This window comes from Macaca nemestrina, chromosome 18 (assembly GCF_043159975.1).
Source record: "Macaca nemestrina isolate mMacNem1 chromosome 18, mMacNem.hap1, whole genome shotgun sequence".
Taxonomy (NCBI): domain Eukaryota; kingdom Metazoa; phylum Chordata; class Mammalia; order Primates; family Cercopithecidae; genus Macaca; species Macaca nemestrina.
In genome coordinates, this window is record NC_092142.1 from 2,136,763 (window position 1) to 2,157,250 (window position 20,488).

Here is a 20,488-nt window from a genome sequence, read left to right on the forward strand (position 1 = left end):
GGCTCTCCCGCCCTGCTCCCATGGCTCCTCACTGTGCCTGAAGAGGGTGGTGGCCACAGCCATGTGGCGGGAAGCCCCCATTCCAGCCTGGCCACTGGCCAGCTTGTGGCCTTGGGGACATCTTTGGCCCCTGGGCCCTCAAAGCCTGCGGTCCTTCAAGTGAAAGGCGGCTGCTCCACACTCACTGATGATGCCTGCTCTTTCCCTCCCTTCCATGCACAGAAATTCATTGAGTTTGAAGATGCTCTGGAGCAAGAGAAGAAAGAGCTGCAAATCCAGGTGGAGCACTACGAGTTCCAGACGCGCCAGCTGGAGCTGAAGGCCAAGAACTATGCCGATCAGAGTAAGTGGCTGGCGGGAGCCTGTGGGTGCACCTGATGGGCGCTGCCCTGGGACGGCTCTGGCTGGGGAGGACGTGGGGCGCCTTCCACACAAGGGGACGAGAGGAAGCCCAGTGCGAGCCTCAGCTATGTATTCCACCTCTTTGCACTGCTGCCTGTTTCTGTAATGGGCCCCAAATTGTGTGTGGACATAAGTAAATAAGGTCCCTGTGGCCCCAGAGCACTTTTGCTTCAGAGTGGATTCTGACCCCCAGATCACAAGTCTGAGGTCCTGAAGGTCCTTCCTGCACCTTTTGAACAGAGCTCCTGCAGCCCTGGGTCCCCACCTCTTCACACTGCTGAGGAGTGACGGCTCCTTCTCAGGCAGGAGGGTGGGCCCGATGGTGTAGCCCCACTGGAGTGACAGCACCTAGGTGGGGGCACAGCTGATCAGGGCGTCTGTCCCCTGCAAGGCGAAGTGGCAAGAGGGGTTTATTATTATTATTATAAGAACAATTGGTTTACTTATCTTTAAAAGTCTTTGCTTCAACTCTACTGTCAATGCTATAGGCCAGGCGTGATGGCATGCGCCTGTGGTCTCAGCTGGGCTGACGTTGAGGCTGCAGTGTGGGCACAGAAAGACTCCATCTCTTAAAAAAAAAAAAAAAAAAAAAAAGGGCCGGGCGCGGTGGCTCACGCCTGTGATCCCAACACTTTGGAAGGCTGAGGCGGGTGGATCACCTGAGCTCAGGATTTCGAGACCAGCCTGGCCAACATGGCGAAACCCCGTGTCTACTAAAAATACAAAAATTAGCCGGGCATGGTGGCGCACACTTGTAGTCCCAGCTACTAATGGGGCTGAGGCAGGAAGATCGCTTGAACCCAGGAGGTGGAGGTTGCAGTGAGCCAAGATCATGCCATTGCGCTCCAGCCTGGGTGATGGGGTGAGACTCCGTCTCAAAAAAGAAAAATTTAAAAAAGAAGAAGGGATGATTTCCTGTGTAATTTTCCTTTTCTGTAATTAGATGTTTTGTTTTGTTTGGAGACAGAGTTTCACTCTTTTCACCCAGGCTGGAGTGCAATGGTGCGATCTCAGCTCACTGCAACCTCTGCCTCCCGGGTTCAAGTGATTCTCCTGCCTCAACCTCCCGATTAGCTGGGATTACAGACACCTGCCACCATGCCCGGCTAATTTTTTTGTATTTTTAGGAGAGGCGGGGTTTCACTGTGTTAGCCAGGATGGTCTCGATCTGACCTCGTGATCCGCCTGCCTCGACCTCCCAAAGTGCTGGGATTACAGGAGTGAGCCACCATGCCTGGCACCAGATGTTTTAATAATTGCAACTGATCTGGCTGCGGTTTCCCTAGCTACCTCAACAGCAGGTTCCTTCATCTCTGAAAAGTTAAGATCAAATTGGGGAAAGAAACTGTTTCGATATGTTAGACCTACTGCTATCCGCAGCCAAGGCCTAAAGGCTGCTGTGCTGACAGTGACTTGCTGACGAGTCTGGGGCCAGAGGGTGACCGCGGTGGCAGCTTCCACACACAGGTGAACACGCTGGCATTCACAGTGCAGAGCAAACCTAAGGGCCACGCTGAGCATGCCTAGGTGATGCCTTTCCATAATTACAGAGTCTCTCCTGGCCCCTCAGCTTTCAGTACATTTCGTGTGTGGAACATTCTTAGCTCTCTTCTTAGAAGGAGAAAAATATAAGCTCAAATTATAGGCAGGGCTGGGAACAGTGGTTCACACCTGTAACTTCTACACTTTGGGAGGCCGAGGTGGGAGGATCCCTTGAGCTCAAGAGTTCAAGACCAGCCTGGGCAACCTGGTGAAACCCCATCTCTACAAAAAATACAAAAATTAGCTGGTCATGGTGGCTCACACACTTGTGGGCCCAGCTGCTTGGGAGGCTGAGGTAGAGGATTGCTCAAACCCAGGAGGCAGAGGCTGCCAGAAGCCTTGATCATGCCACTGCACCCTAGCCTGTGTGACAGAGAGAGACCCTGTCTCAAGAAAAAGGAAATCAAATTACAGGCTGAGGCTGTTCACTGGGCCGGCACCAGTGGGGGCCAGATGAGGGCAGAGAGCTGGCCCCGGGCTCCCTCCAGGTGGTGGCTGTGCTCTGCCCCAACGGGAGCTCACAGAGAGGCTGCGGGGCTCTGATCCCACCCAGACAGGCAGCCCCTCCCGTGGCCACAGCCGTTGCCGGGGTCAGCACAAACCTGGGATGGCTGATTGGCTCCCTCCTCCAGCAGCCAGTTACATGTGTGTAGCGTGCACTGTCTATAACTCGTGTGCTGTGTGTGGCGTCTGTGAGTGTTCGGTGCTGTGTTTGGCATCTGAGTTGTGTGCTTTGTGGAGCGTCTGTGTGTCGTGTGCTGTGTGCGGCATCTGTGTGTCGTGCTGTGTACGGGTCTGTGAGTCGTGCGCTGTGTGCGGCGTTGTGTGCTGTGTGCGGCGTCTGTGTGAGTCATGTGCTGTGTGTGGCGTCTGTGAGTATCGTGTGTTTTGTGCAGCATCTGTGAGCTGTGTGTTATTTACTGTGTGTTAGTCACATGTGCTGCGTGCAGCATCTGTTAGTCACATGTGTCGGGTGTCGTGTCTGTAAGTCCTGTGTTGTGTGCGCTGTCTGTATGACGTCTGTCAGGTGTGGCATCTGTGAGTTATGCTGTTGGGTGCTGTGTCTAAGTCACGCGTGTCAGGTGTGATGTCTGTAAGCATCTCCGGCTCCTTTGGGAGACCAGACTGACCGCTTGGCGCTGACGCCTGTGCTGCTCCTTGGGATGGGATCCCCATGCTGGCAGCGCAGCCTCCCTGGGTGACTGGTAGAGATGCAAGAGCCCAGCGTAGGCAGCCGCGGCCTCCAAGGATATGCCGGGCCAGGTACCCCCCAGGCCACAGAGCAGGATGGCCAAAGTGAGATGTTGAACCACATAATCTGTGAAGTCATTTCCAAACAGACACCAGAAAGCCGGGGAGGATAGGAGGGCAGCACGCCGAGGACAGGGCACAAGCTGGTGGAGGACCTTACCATGTGCTCCCCGGGGCTGCCTCTCACCTCGCCACGCCAGCCCTCCCCATTGGTGTGCTGCGGACAGAGCTGAGGTTTGAACACAGCCGTGGAGGCGGCCATCAGGCCGGGGGCACACTTGCTCTATCAGCGGGACATGAAGTGGGGTCCCCTGGGTGCGGATGCCCATCGGCCTTTCATGATGCTTCTGCGTCTCTTGGGCAGAGCACATCTGGGGCTAGAGGGGACCATGTTGGTGTCACGGGGGGCCTCCCGTTTAAGGGAGACATGACTGTCAGCCCAGAAGGCTCACGGTCATGATTGGTCTCCCCAGCCCTTGGCGTGTGTGCGGGACCCCAGTGCTTGTTCTGCCAGGCGCGTCCCTTTGACTTGTCTTGGAGGTTACTCACTTCGAATCCCGCCTCCTCCCACAAGCTTCTTGTGCACCTGTTCCCGTACCTGGCGTGCCTGGGTTTTGCCTGCATCTCAGGCTCCTGGCTGACTTTAGCACAGAGAGCGCCTGTGGGTTTCCCCACCCCCATATTTAACTCCCAACAGAGCCGAGTGTTCTCCCATGGCACAGCGCACACAGCAGCCCCCCAGACAGCCTTGTACTTACGGGGCTGCTGCTGGTTGCCCCAGGTCCCAGCCTTGTCCTGGAACCCTCTCGCTCCACGGTTACAACCCAGAGTTCAGGGCCATCGAGAAGCGGCTTGTGCGGCTCAGACTGTGATTGTGTTTTCCAGTTTCCCGGTTGGAGGAGCGGGAGTCGGAGATGAAGAAGGAGTATAATGCCCTACACCAGCGGCACACAGAGGTGGGTGCCCAAAGGCAGGGGCAGAGGTGAGGGTTCGAGAGAGGACCGCGGCCTGACGCCTGCGACTCTTGTGGACCATGGTTTTCTTCCCTAGCGGGTCCCTTTTCTGGCATTTGCTGCCAGGCTTGAAGGCTGTCAGCCTCAGGCTGGTTAGATTCCCCTCCAGGACGCTGTCTTGATTTCTGCCCCCACAGGGCAGCCGGAAAAGCCTCACAGGTTAGAGAGGGGAGGGAGAGAGCCCCCCCACGGCAGAGCTAATGTAGACGTTTCCCTCCTCGCAGATGATACAGACCTACGTGGAGCACATCGAGAGGTCCAAGATGCAGCAGGTCGGAGGAAACAGCCAGACCGAGAGCAGCCTGCCGGGGCGGAGGTATGCAGGGCGCGGGGGGTGGAGGTACGCAGGGCAGGCACGGGCCGGGGTCATGGTGCTTGTTATGGCCCACACTCTGGGCTCAGGACGACAGGGAGCGCTCTGGAGACCCAGGAGGAGGGAGCTGGTTGGAGCCTGACTGAGCAGGGATGTGGGGGGGCTGCCCTGGGCGACGGGCATGTGTGAAGCCCCTGTGTCCTTTCTGGGTTGGTCCACAGTTCAGTCAGGGAGGCCCCGGGAAGCTTGCACACATTTAACCCTTACTATCCACAGATTCTGTGTTTGCAAATTTATCTACTCACTAAAATGTATCTGTGACCTCAGCCAGGCACAGTGACTTATGCCTGTCATCCTAGAACTTTGGGAGGCCAAGGCGGGAGGATTACTTGAGCCCAGGAGTTCGAGCTCAGCTTGGGCAACCAGCAAGATCTTGTCTTTACAAAAAAACAAAAAATGTTTAAAAATTAACTAAGCATGGAGTGGCACTTCTAGGACATACTGCCTCAAATAACTGCCTGTAGTCGCAGCTACTTAGGAGGCTGAGAGAGGAGGATAGCTTGAGCCCAGGGGCTGGAGGCTGCAGTGATCTACAGTCGCGCCTCTACACTCCCGCCTGGGCAGCAGAGTGAGCCCCTGTCTCTACAAAATAAAATAAGAAAATCATCTGCTCATGTGAAGTCAAAGAATAAACAACAAAAAAAGAGGCTGGCATGGTGGCTCACGCCTGTAATTCCAGCACTTTGGGAGGCCGAGATGGGTGGATCACTTGAGGTCAGGAGCTCGAGACTAGCCTGACTGATGTGGTGAAACCCTGTCTCTATTAAAAATACAAAAATTAGACCGGGCGCAGTGGCTCACACCTGTCATTCCAGCACTTTGGGAGGCCGAGGCGGGCAGATCACGAGATCAGGAGATCGAGACCATCCTGGCTAACACAGTGAAACCCCGTCGCTACTAAAAATACAAAAAACTAGCCAGGAGTGGTGGCGGGTGCCTGTAGTCCCAGCTACTCTGGAGACTGAGGCGGGAGAACCACTTGAACCTGGGAGGCAGAGGTTGCAATGAGCCAAGATCGCACCACTGCACTCCAGCCTGGGCAACAGAGCGAGACTCTGTCTCAAACAAAAAAAAAAAATTCAGGGTGGGCGCAGTGGCTCACACCTGTAATCCCAACACTTTGGAAGGTTGAGGCGGGCAGATCACTTGAGGTCAGGAGTTTGAGACCAGCCTGGCCAACATGGTGAAACTCCGTTCCTACTTTTAGCCGGGTGTGGTGGTGCACGTCTGTAGTCCCAGCTACTCTGGAGGCTGACCCAGGAGAATCACCTGAACCCGGTAGGCGGAGGTAGCAGCAAGCCAAGATCGCACCACCGCGCTCCAGCCTGGGTGCTAGAGAGACCCGATCTCAAAAAAGAAAGAAAGGAAATCAGTGCTCAGGCACTTCACAGTCCTTTGCAGACAGGCACACGGTGGAGAAATGGGAGTCCCTGCGCTGGCTCCCCACAGAGGTGGGACAAAGCGATGTTCTGCCTCCTGTTCAGCTCCTGTCCGGATGCCTGGGGAGGAGGCAGGAGGGCCAGACAGTGTCATGTGTCATGCATGAGGCCAGTGCTGGAGCCAGTTCCAGGGGGCTCCAAGCCCAGCTGTGACACCAGTTAGTGGGGTGGTCAGTCACCCTATATTTCCAACCTCATTTTCGCTTTTGTAAAATAAAGGAAATAGAACTGACCGGGATGCATTGCTTTGAGGACTTGAGGTCACAATTTTACACGCGTACCTGCATGTGTACATATTTCCCCTTGGGGCAATGGTTATGTTTGCGGGACTTTCTAGAACATCCTGCCTCAAATAACTGACTGTATGGATGAGCCGGGAGCCTTGGCCAGCCCTGTACTGAGTCTCATTCCTTCCACAGGGTGGGGATATCAGTGGGTTTCCAGGGCTCGGTGCTGCTTTTCCTCAGAGAGCGGGGGGAGCCTGCCCAGATTGGGTTCCTCTCCATTTTCTGTGCCCTTTGAGTCAGGAGAAAGCCGGGCTGCAGGCCCCAGGGAGCAGAGCATCAAAGATCTTGCCAGGGTATTGCCAGCTCCAGGGGACTGGCCACGGGAGACCAGAGACGCGACCTGGGCTGGGGGGGTTGTCGCTGTCGTTCTGAGTCTAGCAGCGGGAGCAGGGGCATGAAGTCTGAAGCCCGCGTGCCACAGAGCTGGGGCAGCTGGAGGCGGGGACGTCTGTTTCGGCCCCCGAGCCTCCCACAGCCAGGGCTGCAATGGCAAAAGCCTCCCTCACACCCCATCAAGGCCTGGCCAGCTGTGAAAGCTGCTTCATGCCTGCCTGTTCTGGGGTTTACACCTGCAAACGAGAAGGGTCAGGACATCCAGCTCTGGGCTTCATGGGTCACGTTCTGGATGATGCAGGAGAAGCTGTAAGACTCTGCGTCCGAGTCTCTGGACGTGAGAGCAAATGCATGGTGTGTGCGAAGGCCCAGCTGGCCAGGGGGGTGCCGTGAAGCCTGCAGCAGCGGGTCCTCAGGCAATCTCGCTGCCCTCAGCTGGAGGAGGGACCTGCAGTTGTCCCGTGATAAGCACTCGCCCTGAGAATGGGCGGCGCCGGCCATCTGCCCACCCGGAGCACTGTGAGAACCACGCCGGGGCGTGCGGCTGCCAGTTTGGCAAGCTGTGAAAGCCTTGCAGGTGTTTCCACCAGATCCCAGAGTGGGAGATTCTCATTCACAGTTCCCGCCTCATGGCACGCATGCTGGGACATCCTCACCTCTGGCTCTCGGCGGTTGGAAGAGGATTCCCAGCTAACTGGAATTAAAATCTAACCTGGACCCAGGATCTTCGTGTTGTTTTTGTGGGGAGCTGGGGGCAGAGGCGGGCAGTTTGGTCATCCCCCAGGAGCTGCAGCATTCCAGAACCTTCAGCTGCCTCCCTGCCAGCGCAGCCTCAGAGAAGAGCACCTCAGAGGCCGTGCCGGAGGGCGCACGGGCAAGAGGAGCCCAGCAACAGTGTGCCCAGTTCATCCCAGATCCCAGAGGTGTGACGTGTGAACTCAGGACGCCGGCTGAGAGCCCAGGTTCCGAGTCGCAGTGGTCCCCGCCCCAGGCCCACAGACCACCCGAGAGGTCCTGAGAGCCCCACGGCCACGTGAGCTCAGCCAAGAGCAGAGGCTGCCCCAGCTCCAGAGCCGCCTGACCCTGCCGTCGTCATGGGCCAGACCAGGCCCAGCTGGAAGAGGCGCACGGCTGCGGGGCAAGGAGTACTTTGTCCTGCATGTTTCTCTCGTGTGAGGCAGAAGGTGGCCCGGGAACCTGCTGTCAAGGTGTCTCCGCGGGACCCAGGGCCCTGAGCTGCATCTGGGCTGGGCACTGCACCCGTCCCTCAGCTCCTCCTGCTGCTGACAGTTCAGGGGGAAGCCCCACAGTGGTGCACCTCGTCCTTGTCAGGGCCCCACTGCTGGGGTCCCCTGTGCAGCTCCACCACGGCTCCTGAAGGCTATGTCAGGGCTGCTGCGCTCCCTTCGGGGAACCAGACCGTGCCCTCTGGAAGAAGCCTCTCGATCATTTTGTACGGGATGGATCTGGGGCGCTCTCCTGTCAGTGCTGCCACAACCAAGTCCTTCTGCCTGACCTGGCCCCAGCCATTCACTTCCTCTGGGCACACGGGACTTTTGGCACCGGCCTTGGGGGCAACGCCAGCAGCAGTGGCTGTGTGGTAGGGGCCTTCCCCAGCCATGGACCCCGGAGGCCTCCATTTGTGAAACAGGAGCCCCGCACCTCTGCAGGAGAGGGAGGGGTCTCTCATCCAGATTCACGCCAAAGCTTTGGTTGCCATGACGGGATCCAGCCAGAAGGCACCTGCAGTGGGGTCTGAGCGGCTGCATCGCTCTGGCCCCTGGACCTCCTTGCCAGATCTCCAGAAGATGTTGGCCCCGCGGGAAGAAGGGGCTGGGGCTGGCGGCCCGGTCTCTCTGAGCGTGCTGTGGCCCTGAGAGGAGTGTGCTCCGTGGGGGGCAACAGGAGGAGCAGGGCTGTGGCTGGGCTGCCCCTGCCTCCCTCCCTGGCCAGCAGTGGTGCTGAGCTGCATTACCAGCGCACGGAATCGGTCACGCCTGCTGTTGCAGTGGTAGCATCAAGAGCCACCTCTGGGCTCGTGTGTCCCCTGCCTCCCCACGCTGAGACTGGCCGGGAAGGAGAGGGTGGGGCTCACGTGCTGTCTGCCACCTGCCTGCAGATGTGGACGACAGCTACATCCTCCCACCTCTGAAGGCATGAGCCAGCCGAAGGAGGAAGGCACAGCCCCTCCCCTATCCCGAGTGCTTGCCTTTGTGGGGTCGGGGCGCTGGGACAGGCCTTGGGGATCTGTGCTGTTGCTGGGCAGTTGAGCTGGAAGGAACCCGTCCCTGTTAGACACCTGCTCTCTCTCCTTTGGTGTGGACTCTGACCTGCCACAACCTTTGGTCCCTTGGGGGACACAAATTTGAGTCAGTCCCATCTGCTCAGCCAAAACCCCTTGGCTCGCCGTGAGGGCGCCGTCCATCCTCAGTGCTGAGCGCCATCCCTCCTGACCCAGACGGACATTTTCCTTCACGCCTGGCGTGGCTTCCTGAATGTGTGTCTGGAATACACTCGGTGTTAAGTGCAAACACCAGGCAGTGTTCTCGGACCACTGCTGCAGAGGGCTTGCGGACAGGAGTGTGTGTGTCTCTGTAGCCACGTGTGTGCCGTCACCGCATGCCACGTGTACACATATGCCGGGCGCTGCCTCGAGACATTCGCACAGCGCACTGCACTGGGGACACGTGGCACTGGCTGAACTGCCACACAGCCCTGTTCCAGGGCCTCTTGTCAAAGCCAAGCGGGCTCGTGTGTCACGTGTCTGTCCCTCGTGGGTGCCTGTGTGTGGCTTCTGTCTCATCGGGGCATGGCGGCCCTGCATGCCTTGCATCACCACATGCTGGCAGTCCGTGTGAGCGTCCGTGTGAGCATCTGAGCGTGTGAGCGTCTGTGTGAGCGTCCGTGTGAGCATCCATGTGAGCGTGTGAGTGTCCGTTTGAGCATCCGTGTGAGCATCCGTGTGAACATGTGAGTGTCCGTGTGAGCGTCCGTGTGAGCATCTCTGTGAGCGTGTGAGCGTCTTTGTGAGCATCCGTGTGAGCATCCGTGTGAGCGTCCATGTGAGCGAGTGTCCGTGTGAGCGTCCGTGTCAGCGTGTGACCGTCTGTGTTGAGCGTCCATGTGAGCGTCCATGTGAGCATGTGGGCATCCATGTGAGCATGTGACCATCCGTGTTGAGTGTCCATGTGACCATCCATATGAGCATCTGTGTGAGCGTCCATGTGACCCTCCGTGTGAGCATCCGTGTGAGCATCCATGTGAGCGTGTGAGCGTCCATGTGAGTGTCCGTGTGAGCATGTGACTGTCCGTGTGAGCATCCGTGTGTCTGTGTGAGCGTGTGAGCATCTGTGGCAGCATCCGTGGGAGCATCTATTTGAGTGTGTGAGCGTCCATGTGACCATGTGAGCATCCGTATAAGCGTTTGACCGTCCGTGTGAGCATCCGTGTGAGCATGTGAGCATCCGTGTGACTGTCTGTGTGAGCATGTGACCGTCCGCGTTGAGCATCCGTGTGACCGTCCATGTGAGCATCTGTGTGGGCATGTGACTATGTGAGCATCTGTGTGAGCATCCATGTGAGTGTGTGAGCATCTGTGTGAGCGTCTGCGTGAGCGTCCATGTGAGCGTCCGTGTGAGCATGTGACTGTCCATGTGAGCATCCGTGTGAGCGTCCATGTGAGCATGTGAGCATCCGTGGGAGCATCCATGTTAGTGTCCATGTGAGCGTCCATGGGAGTATCCGTGGAAGCATCCATGTGAGCGTGGGAGTGTCCATGTGAGCGTCTGTGTGAGCGTGTGACAGTCTGTGTGACCATCCATGTGAGCGTCCATGTGAGTGTGTGATCGTCCATGTGAGCATCTGTGTGACCGTCCATGTGAGTGTCCATGTGAGCGTCCATGTGAGCATCCTTGTGAGCATGTGACCGTCTGTGTGAGCGTCCATGTGACCGTCTGTGTGACCATCCAAGCGTGTGACCATCTGTGTGAGCGTCCAAGTGAGCGTGTGACTGTCCATATGACCGTCTGTGTGACCATGTAAGCGTATGACCATGTGACCGTCCATGTGAGCATCTGTATGACCATCCATGTGAGCGTGTGACTGTCCGTGTAAGCGTGTGACCATCCGTGTGAGCGTGTGACTATCCGTGTGACCATGTGACCGTCCATGTGAGCATCCGTGTGAGTGTATGACCATCCATGTGAGCGTCCCTGTGACCATCCATGTGAGCATGTGAGTATCCAAGCATGTGACTGTGTGAGCATGTGACCACTCATGTGACCATCCATGTGAGTGTCCGTGTGAGCATGTGACCATCCATGTGAGCGTCCATGTGACCGTCTGTATGACCGTCTATGTGAGCACGTGACCATCCGTGTGAGCGTCCATGTGAGCGTCCGTGTGAGCATGTGACTGTCCATGTGAGCATCCGTGTGAGCGTCCATGTGAGCATGTGAGCATCCGTGGGAGCATCCATGTTAGTGTCCATGTGAGCGTCCATGGGAGTATCCGTGGAAGCATCCATGTGAGCGTGGGAGTGTCCATGTGAGCGTCTGTGTGAGCGTGTGACAGTCTGTGTGACCATCCATGTGAGCGTCCATGTGAGTGTGTGATCGTCCATGTGAGCATCTGTGTGACCGTCCATGTGAGTGTCCATGTGAGCGTCCATGTGAGCATCCTTGTGAGCATGTGACCGTCTGTGTGAGCGTCCATGTGACCGTCTGTGTGACCATCCAAGCGTGTGACCATCTGTGTGAGCGTCCAAGTGAGCGTGTGACTGTCCATATGACCGTCTGTGTGACCATGTAAGCGTATGACCATGTGACCGTCCGTGTGAGCATCTGTATGACCATCCATGTGAGCGTGTGACTGTCCGTGTAAGCGTGTGACCATCCGTGTGAGCGTGTGACTATCCGTGTGACCATGTGACCGTCCATGTGAGCATCCGTGTGAGTGTATGACCATCCATGTGAGCGTCCCTGTGACCATCCATGTGAGCATGTGAGTATCCAAGCATGTGACTGTGTGAGCATGTGACCACTCATGTGACCATCCATGTGAGTGTCCGTGTGAGCATGTGACCATCCATGTGAGCGTCCATGTGACCGTCTGTATGACTGTCTATGTGAGCACGTGACCATCCGTGTGAGCATCCATGTGAGCGTCTATGTAAGCATCTCACCATATGTGTGATCGTCCACGTGACCATCTGTGTGAGCGTTTGACCATCCGTGTGAGCATCCATGTGAGCATGTGAGCATCCGTGTGACCATCCATGTGACCGTCCATGTGAGCCTGACCATCTGTGTGAGTGTGAGCATCCGTGTGACCGTCCGTGTGAGTGTGTCTGTGTGACCGTCCATGTGAGCATGTGACCATCCATGTGAGCATCCATGTGAACGTCCAAGTGAGCGTCCATGTGACTGTGTGAGCATGTGAACATCTATGTAAGTGTGTAACCGTCTGTGTGTTTGTACGACCATCCGTGTGACTGTCCATGTGAGCGTGACCATCCATGTGAGCGTCTGTGTGTGTGACCGTCCGTGTGAGCGTGTGACCGTCTGTGTGAGCGTGTTACCGTGTGAGCATCCATGTGAGCGTCCGTGTGACCATCCGTGTGACCATCCGTGTGAGCGTGTGACCATCTGTGTGAGTGTGTGGCTGTGTGAGCATGTGACCATCGTGTGACCATCCGTGTGACCATCCGTGTGAGCATTCGTGTGAGCATGTGACCATCCGTTTGAGCGTCTGTGTGACCATCCATGCAAGCGTGTGCACACGCTGCTGCCCACGCCCTCTAACGCCTGTCTCCTTGTCATCACATGCTGACCATCTGTGTGACCGTCCATGCAAGCGTGCGACAGTCCATGTGAGCGTGTGTGCACACTGCTGCCACACCCTCTAATACCTGTCTCCTTGTCTCGCCCTCTGTGCCATCACCACGTGCTGACCATCCATGTAGCGTGTGTGCACGCTGCTGCCACGCCCTCTAACGCCTGTCTCCTTGTCTCGCCCTCTGTGCTGTCGCTGCCGTGTGCTGCCGTGTCTGTCGCTGCCCTGCAGTCCTCGCCAGTCGTGGAGGAAAAGGTAAAACCCATGAGGTGTGTCTACTGTGGTGCTGGGGGCCAAACAGTGGGCACATTAGGGCGTCGTTTATCAGCCCAAGATGGCTACTTGGTCTGCTGTGAGGTGTTTCTTGTGGCAGATGTGAGAGGTCAGAAGGGCCGCCTGGCCATGTTCATGAGACTGACACTGAGAAGGTGACAACCGCTGGGTCCCCTGCACAGCCACGCAGTCGGGCAGCGCCCGTCTATGCTCTGCCCTCACTCCACAAGTACCGCCTTGGTCATAGACGAAGGCACAGCGCCGACTCCTGCTAAGGAGGGGTGTGGGTCAGGTGGGGCTGGTGCTGACTCGGGGGGCCAACGGGCCAAGGAAGGCCCCCCTCTGCATCATTCAGACCTGGACTCGTCGCCCAGCTCCCTCACTCACCAGCCTGTGTCAGAGCCGGCAGCACACCCATGATCCCAAGGGCAGCGTGATCCCCGAGGGTGGCGTGACCCCTGGGGCGGTGGTCTCTGAACCAGGGAGCATCTGCATCCCCTGAGGGAGCCATGAGGGCCAATCGGGGGTACGGGGTTAGTCGGCAAACGCTCACGAGCCTGAGGCCAGGGCCTGGGGGCCAGTGGGGAAGAGCAAAGGAAAGAGCGAAGGCAGCTCCTGATCCCGGGTGATTTCCATCGGAGGCGGTGGCCTGGCTGAGCTGCAGCCCGTCGTGGAGCTGTGTGGGTGGGAGAGCCGTACATGCATTCCTTTGGCCTCCTGGGAGGCCAGAGGTCCCTCTGTCCCTGCTGTCCCCTGTAGCATCTGGTGACAGCTGGGACCACATCGGTTTCCATCTAGGGACTGAAACGTGTCTGATGGTGTCAGGACTGGGCCTCAGGAGAGGCGCTGCCCGCACCAGCGTTGGGAGCCCGGTGGAAGTGGGGCCAGGAGGCCCCTGGCGCAGACAGGGCGGTTGAGGCCCAGCCTCCCACTGGGTTCATGCTCCCAGGGCCTGGTGGCTGGCTGCCTTCACGGTGGCCAGGCAACCTCATGGCTACTGCCAGAGCAGCTTGAGTGCCATGGACCAGCAGCCAAGATGGCACAGCCCGGTCCCAGCTGGCCCTGGGACCCTTGTGCTACAGGATACGGTGTTATCCTGAACATGACAGACCAGACGGCCAGTCCCCAGAGCTGTATGCACCCCACAAGGAGAGACCCCTTCCCAGGGTCATTCTTCGGAGCTCCCAGTCAGCAGCGCCCGCTGCGCTCCCCCGTTGCCATCTGCATTCTCCAAGCATGGCCAGAGCGGGTTCCTTGGACCCCTGAGGAAGCTCCCTTCCCTCCCACAGTCTCAGGACTGAGATGTACGCAGCAGAGGCTGTGGTGCCAGCAGACTCTAAATTCTTGTCCTGAATAGCCCTGAGCAGTGTGGGCTCCAGCGTCGGACTGTGTGGCCTGCCCCCCAAGACCTGAGGTGGTGGGGAGTCGGCCTGGCCTCTGGGACCTCTGGGCCGTTGACTGGAAGCCTCCCGTGGAGGAGGACGTGAAGGGAGACCTTGGGCTCCATCCCTGCTCTTGCTTACGGCCCACAGGAGGTCATCCTTAGGGACTGAGCCCACAGCAGGGGGCACCGAGCACTGTCCTGACACCTCCAGCTCCCCGACGCTCCTACCGTCTTGCCAGGCTGTCCAAGGCCAGGCAGTCCCAGGGTCCGTCTTCAGGCTCGGGGCTCCCTGACAGCAGAGAGGATGCGTGGGGAGGGAGAAGACGCCTCAGGCTCCGGCTCCAGCTCCGGCTCTGGCTCCGGCAGATGTGTCAGGGTCAGTCCTTACTCTGCACGTGTCGTGTTCAGATATTTTGCAGTGAGGCAGCCTCACGAACAGGAGCAATGAGGATGGCAGGAGGGCCAAGGAGCAAGGCACAGGGGCAGGAAGGCTGGATCCCTCTGCTGGTGCCGGGGGCAGAGGCAGGGCCGGCGGTAACACCACAGGGAGGCAGGGCTGGGCGCGCAGGAGACCACGGTCTGCAAAGGCATTGCTCACGGTGGCCACACGGCGCTGACTGTGATGCCAAGTCCCGCGGCCGGCCCTGCTGTGGGGCTTCTCAGCACACCTGGCTTGTGTCCGTTTAAAATTGAACTTAATAAAAATGAGAAACTGCAGCATCATGGGAGGGGAAACCCCACGTAGGATCGTAACTGAGTAGATGCTCGAGCTGGGCTGCGGGCTGGTGTGGAGCGGCCCTGTCACTCAAGGCCTGCTTGCCCTGGGAGGGCTTGGGTTCTCTTCACGGCCACCCTCTAACCATCGCTTCCTCTCCTCTCGCCCCCCATTTCAGCAGGAAGGAGCGCCCCACCTCCCTGAACGTGTTCCCCCTGGCGGACGGCACGGTACGTGCACAGATGGGGGGCAAGCTCGTGCCTGCGGGGGACCACTGGCACCTGAGTGACCTCGGCCAGCTGCAGTCCAGCTCCAGCTACCAGGTTTTGTAGCCGTGCCGTGGAGCGAGAGGCCCCTCCCTGTTGCTGGTGCTCGCCGTTCACTGGGGCGGGAGCCCCGTCTGCAGGCAGCCCTTTGCCGCTCTCTCTGGGCCACTTGTCCTCTCCCCGCATGTGTGGCAGGATGGAGAAACCCAGCCAGGGTGTCAGGGGCTCAGGCTGCCCAGCAGGCCCTGTGCGGCTGTGGCTGCTCCACACGGCCTCGCGTCGGCACCTGCTAGTCCAGGCTAGACCTCCCTGCCCTTGGATTGACTACTCTGTAGCCAGGGGTGTCCAGGGCCTGTCAGGATTGAGCTTAGTGATCCTCTCTCAAACCACACGCCCACGTAAAGCCTCACCCTCACCCGGGCTCCAGCCAGACACGGCCGGCCCCTGAGAGCCGCGCCTCTGCTCTCGGAGGAGCGCCAGTGTCTAGAGTGCGGGGTTTGCCCTCCACTGGCAGAAAGGTGAAGAGAAAGCTCCTTCTCTCTGGGCCCCTCCCTGCCTGTCGCTGGTAACACTTCCTGGGTCCTGGGTTTGAGAAGGCAGAGCCCCGCCCCAGCAGGTACTCACAGCCAGCCAGTGAGTGCACCTCAGAGCGCAGGGGCCCAGAGCCAGGCCACTCGTTCAGGGCCCCCGGTCGCTTACCGCCGGTTTTGGCCTGTGAGCTCACTGGCCTCAGTGCCAGGTAAAGACGGCCACCTTCCGGGGAAGAGGGGGTGCCCGGGTCTGGTGGATTTCCCACAGGGGCTGTCGGAGGATGTCCACAGAGACAGAGCCCCTGGACCTGTGGGCTGGGTTGGGCTGGTGGATGTGGGGTCTGGGACTTCTCCAGAAGCTTCCTGCAGCACGCTTTGCCGACTGTCATTCCACCCCTGAGTGTCCATCGTGCCTGTGGGGGCTGCTGCAGGCTCCTGCTCCGTCAGCCCACCTGCTGTTGTGCCGTTCTGGGAGCGAGCTCCCCCATGGCATCTGGGACGCTCGTCCCCCAGCACACTCAGTCCCCCAGCACACTCCCCTGTCCTCCCCGTGCTCAAGGCTGGAGAGAGGGCGGCGGGGCTGCAGGCTCCCCGGGCCTTCTGGGCCCAGCCCTGCCACCTGGGCCCACCTCCTCTCACTCTCTGGCCCACTCTCCCCGGGCCGGAGCTGGGACCTGCCCATAGGCTTCTGAAGACACGGCAGCCTCAGCCGGGGGGAGCCCTTGCTTGACGCTCTCTGGCCTCCGGGCTGTCTCCTCAGACCCGCTCTGGGCCCGCTCTTCTTCTCATGTTGTCTTTCCTTTCAACTCCTGCATTGTCTGAGATCGTCTCTCTCTTCATAAATTGTAGTGTTTTATGTTTTCGTTCATAGGTGTGTTTTATTTGATTTTTCTTTATTTTAAATTATTACATTTAAGTTCTTTTTATTTTATGCTCTAGGTTTTGAGGTTTTCTAATTTCTTAATTTTTTTGTTGTTTTTTGTTTTGTTTTGTTTTTGTTTTTATGTACTGTATTTTCAGTGTTTTAACCAAACAGTTGTGGCTACTCATGGTGAGGAATGACCGCTAAGAGTTTGGGTTCTTTCAATGCATTTGGAGGTCACTGCTACACGTTGATGTTTAGGAGGTTGAGAGGTTTGCCTTTAGGTAAGTTGTGGCCAGGGGGAGTGTCCCATGGTTAAGTGGTGGCCCCATAGGGTGACAGAGAGCTAGGGCACCTAGGGGAGGCGCAGTCAGACTGCAGAATTCCCCACAGCCACCATGAGGGCCAGGAACAGGCCGGGGACCCGGCCGTGGAGGAAGGCGGCCCAGAAGCGTTTGTCTGATGTGCACAGCTACGCCCTGCCTGGCCACATGGGGTTCCCTATTTTCTCTCTGCCGGGTGGTGGCAGAGTCCAGTAGGACACCAGGTGCCTGTGACGCATTGGGTAGACAGGTTCTTTGAGAACGCCAGCGCAGACTCTTGTGTGAGCGGCACTCACTTCCTCCAGCATGGGGGGTGACGTGGAGAGCGAGGGTTTTCTTCTCACACCGGGCCTAGCGGCAGAGCCACAGCGCATCTCGGACCTTTCCACAAGGCCGCTCCGGGAGCCGGGCCGTGTCCGCGTGAGGCTCTCCCTCGGCACTGCTCACCTTTTGGAGCTGGACGCGTATGGCCCTGGGCCGCTGGGACACAGTGGGTGTGGAGCGTCATCCCTGGCTTCCATCTACGAATGCCAGGAGCACCCCCTTCACGTGTGACCACAAAAATGTCTCTGGACTGCAAGCATCCCCTCGGGGTAGTTAGCCCGATTGAGAATGGCTACTACAGAGGAAGGTGTGTCATTTTGAGATTCCTTCTAGAAAAACTTAGGAACCTGGTAGGTGAAGCAGAAATCTGTCCTCTGAGCGAGTGACTGTGTCTGGTACAGAGAGGCTCCGTGCCCTGAGCCTGGCAGTGACCAGAGAGGCCGGGCAGAGGCAGAGGTCAGAACTGGCCATGACTTCTGGAAGTCCCGTCTGCCCTGGTCACTTAAAGGCCGGTACAAGTTGGCTGTGGAGAGGGCTGGACACCCCCTCGTCAGCCCCTCCCTGGGTGAGATCCTCAGCATTAGAGTCCCCCGTGGTGCGCCCTCTGAGAAACCACCGGACCTTCCCCCCCAGCAGCTGCCTGGGACACACACAGTAGCCACCAGGCTGCCTCTGAGGCCTTGCCTCTTCGTGTACCTTAAGGAGGGCCAGGGGCCACGGGCAAGCTCTGCATGGGGGGTGATCAGGTCAGCTAAGAGGAGAACGTTGGGGGCTCTTTTTCTTGGGCTGGTTCAGTATCTTTGTTAGGAAAGACCATCGGAAAGAATGTTTATTCGCATTCCGTATTCATCACGTAGAATGTGCTGCTCCCTAACGAGCTTCCCGAAGTAGACAGCTGGTTGCACTTTCTCATAATCTGGGCTGCCCCCACCCCCCAGAATATCTTGGTGGCGTCCCGTTCTGTGAGAAGGGGATTGCGGTTGCTTTGCACTTGCACTGGTGTTCAGGGCTGAGCTCTGGTCCAGTCAAGCTGCAGGGTCAGCACCTTATGGTCATTCCCTGGCCCTGACCTGAGCCCGGGGAGGAACATGGGGCAGGCGCAGGTGGGCCCAGCCTCGAGCTCTTCAGCACAGCGATGGTGACCGGGCAGCGGTGGCGGCCTGACCAACCCTTCCTGGGTCCCGTCAGAGCCCTCTGCACTGCCAGGGCTAGACTTGTTTCTGAGCAGCCACAAGCTACAGGGGGCTGCCGCTGTATCCCCGGCAAGGCGCTGGCCTATTACAAACAATTGTCCTGGGGAGGGCGCCAGTGGAAAGCCCCGTTCCGAGCCATTTCAGGAGGGTGGCACTGCTTCTGAGGAGCCAGAGGCAGCAGCGGATGAGCAGAGCCACTCAGGAGTGGTGAGGCCCAGAAGGGTTAGCCTGGCGGGTGGCAGAGGAGCTCTGGCCCGCAGGGTGTTGAGCGAAGCAAAGTGCAAGGCATTGGTGCTCGGGACCTCAGGCAGCCACGCCAGAGCCGCAGGCCAGGGGCCGACGCTGACTCGCTCTCCCTCCTCCCTGTGTTTGGCCCTAGTGTCCTCAGGATGAAATGTCCGAGTCAGGCCAGTCCTCAGCGGCCGCCACACCCAGCACCACAGGCACCAAGTCCAACACGCCCACATCCTCTGTGCCCTCGGCCGCCGTCACACCCCTCAACGAGAGCCTGCAGCCCCTGGGGGACTATGGCGTGGGCTCCAAGAGCAGCAAGCGTGCCCGGGAGAAGCGCGACAGCCGCAACATGGAAGTCCAGGTCACCCAGGAGATGCGCAACGTCAGCATAGGTGGGTGCCCACCTGCGGGGCTCTGGGCTCCCTCGGGCAGGAGGCAGGGCTTGGTTTGGGTAGATGTGAAACAAACGCGCGAGGCGACCAGTGCAGGCAGCAGAGACGTGTCGCCACCGCCCGGAGGCTCCAAGACCAAGGTGCTTGCAGTGGGGGCTCCTCCTGCGGCCACTCCTTGGCTTGTAGACACCGCCTTCTCCCTGTGTCCTCAGCGGTCATGCCCTGGGTGTGTCTGTGTCCTCATCTGCAATTCCTATAAGGACACAACCCCATTGGATTAGAGCCACCACGTGACCTCATTTTACCATAATCACCTCTTGAAAGGCCCGGCCTCTAAATACAGTCATGCTAGGGGGTATCTATCAACATATGGATTTGGGGAGACACAACTAAGGTAGTAGCCTGCGTCACCCTACAGCACACTGCCCCGCTAACCAGTAACCTGCGTCACCCCACGGCACACAGCCCAGTAATGGAAAGAGAAGAGGGGAATGAGGGCTGAGAGGAGGTCCAGCCACTGACTTGCTTGGACGTGGGATCTCTGGGGACTGGGCTTACTGCTGACACTGCCATGCAGAGAGGCTGCTGCAACCCACCCCCCTCCAGTCCCCGCCTCAGATGCCCACTGTGCTGGGGTTCGACCTCTGCCCAGCCAGCCCGGGAAGAGCCGTTTGCTGATCATCCCCACCTGGCGGCTGGTCCAGCTCCAGCCCACCAGACTCAGGTTCCGAGGGGAGCCATGAGCAGGGCAGAGGCTGCCAGACCCTCTCCTGACCCCAGGTGCCCCTGTGCTCTGCCCTAGGCATGGGCAGCCCCTCTCCTGACCCCAGGTGCCCCTGTGCTCTCCCCTAGGCATGGGCAGCAGTGACGAGTGGTCTGATGTTCAGGACATTATTGACTCCACTCCAGAGCTGGACATGTGTCCAGAGACCCGCCTGGACCGCACAGGAAGCAGGTACTGGCTTAGCCCAGGCTCTGGGGTCCTGGGGGCTCAGTATTTATCGGTGTCTTTGGTGAAGGCTCCCTCTGCCACCATTGGGAGAACCATCAAGGCTGTGGCCTACCACCTCCTGTCCACACCTGGCCTGCACGGCAGTGTGGGCATTCAGTGGCCACGGTGGGAGGTGTTGGAAGAGTCTGCAGACACAGCCACTCCGGGCTACCCACTGACTCTGCTCTCTGTCCCAACCTGTACATGCCAACAGCCCAACCCAGGGCATCGTGAACAAAGCTTTTGGCATCAACACTGACTCCCTGTACCACGAGCTGTCGACAGCAGGGTCAGAGGTCATCGGGGATGTGGACGAAGGGGCTGACCTCCTAGGTAAGTGCAAGCCTCCCCCGGCGCCTGCACAGCGATGGGGCTCTCTGCTGTTGGTTTTGTGGGTAATGAAAGGAAAGTCCTCTGTCAGCTGTGAGCTAGGAACCTTTTTTTCCAGCTTTATTGAGTTATATGTCATAGGTGATTGTCCCTCCATCTCCACAGGGGATTGGTTTCTGGACTGCCCCAAGGATACCAA

At 58.5% G+C, this 20,488-nt stretch overlaps 1 protein-coding gene across 13 annotated transcripts in view; it reads left to right on the plus strand.

Annotated features, from left to right (window-relative positions):
* The window catches only part of LOC105485837 (mitogen-activated protein kinase 8 interacting protein 3), a 62,310-nt gene that overhangs the window by 18,656 nt on the left and 23,166 nt on the right, over positions 1–20,488 (plus strand). For 4 of the 13 annotated variants that reach the window (XM_071083871.1, XM_011748383.3, XM_011748379.3 and 1 more), the window contains exons 2-9: positions 223–343; positions 4,081–4,151; positions 4,433–4,524; positions 12,704–12,727; positions 15,023–15,167; positions 18,722–18,968; positions 19,821–19,923; positions 20,174–20,292. In XM_071083871.1, coding sequence (XP_070939972.1) covers positions 223–343; positions 4,081–4,151; positions 4,433–4,524; positions 12,704–12,727; positions 15,023–15,167; positions 18,722–18,968; positions 19,821–19,923; positions 20,174–20,292 — 922 coding nt within the window. The other 9 variants (XM_011748377.3, XM_011748382.3, XM_011748385.3 and 6 more) reach the window with 6 other exon arrangements.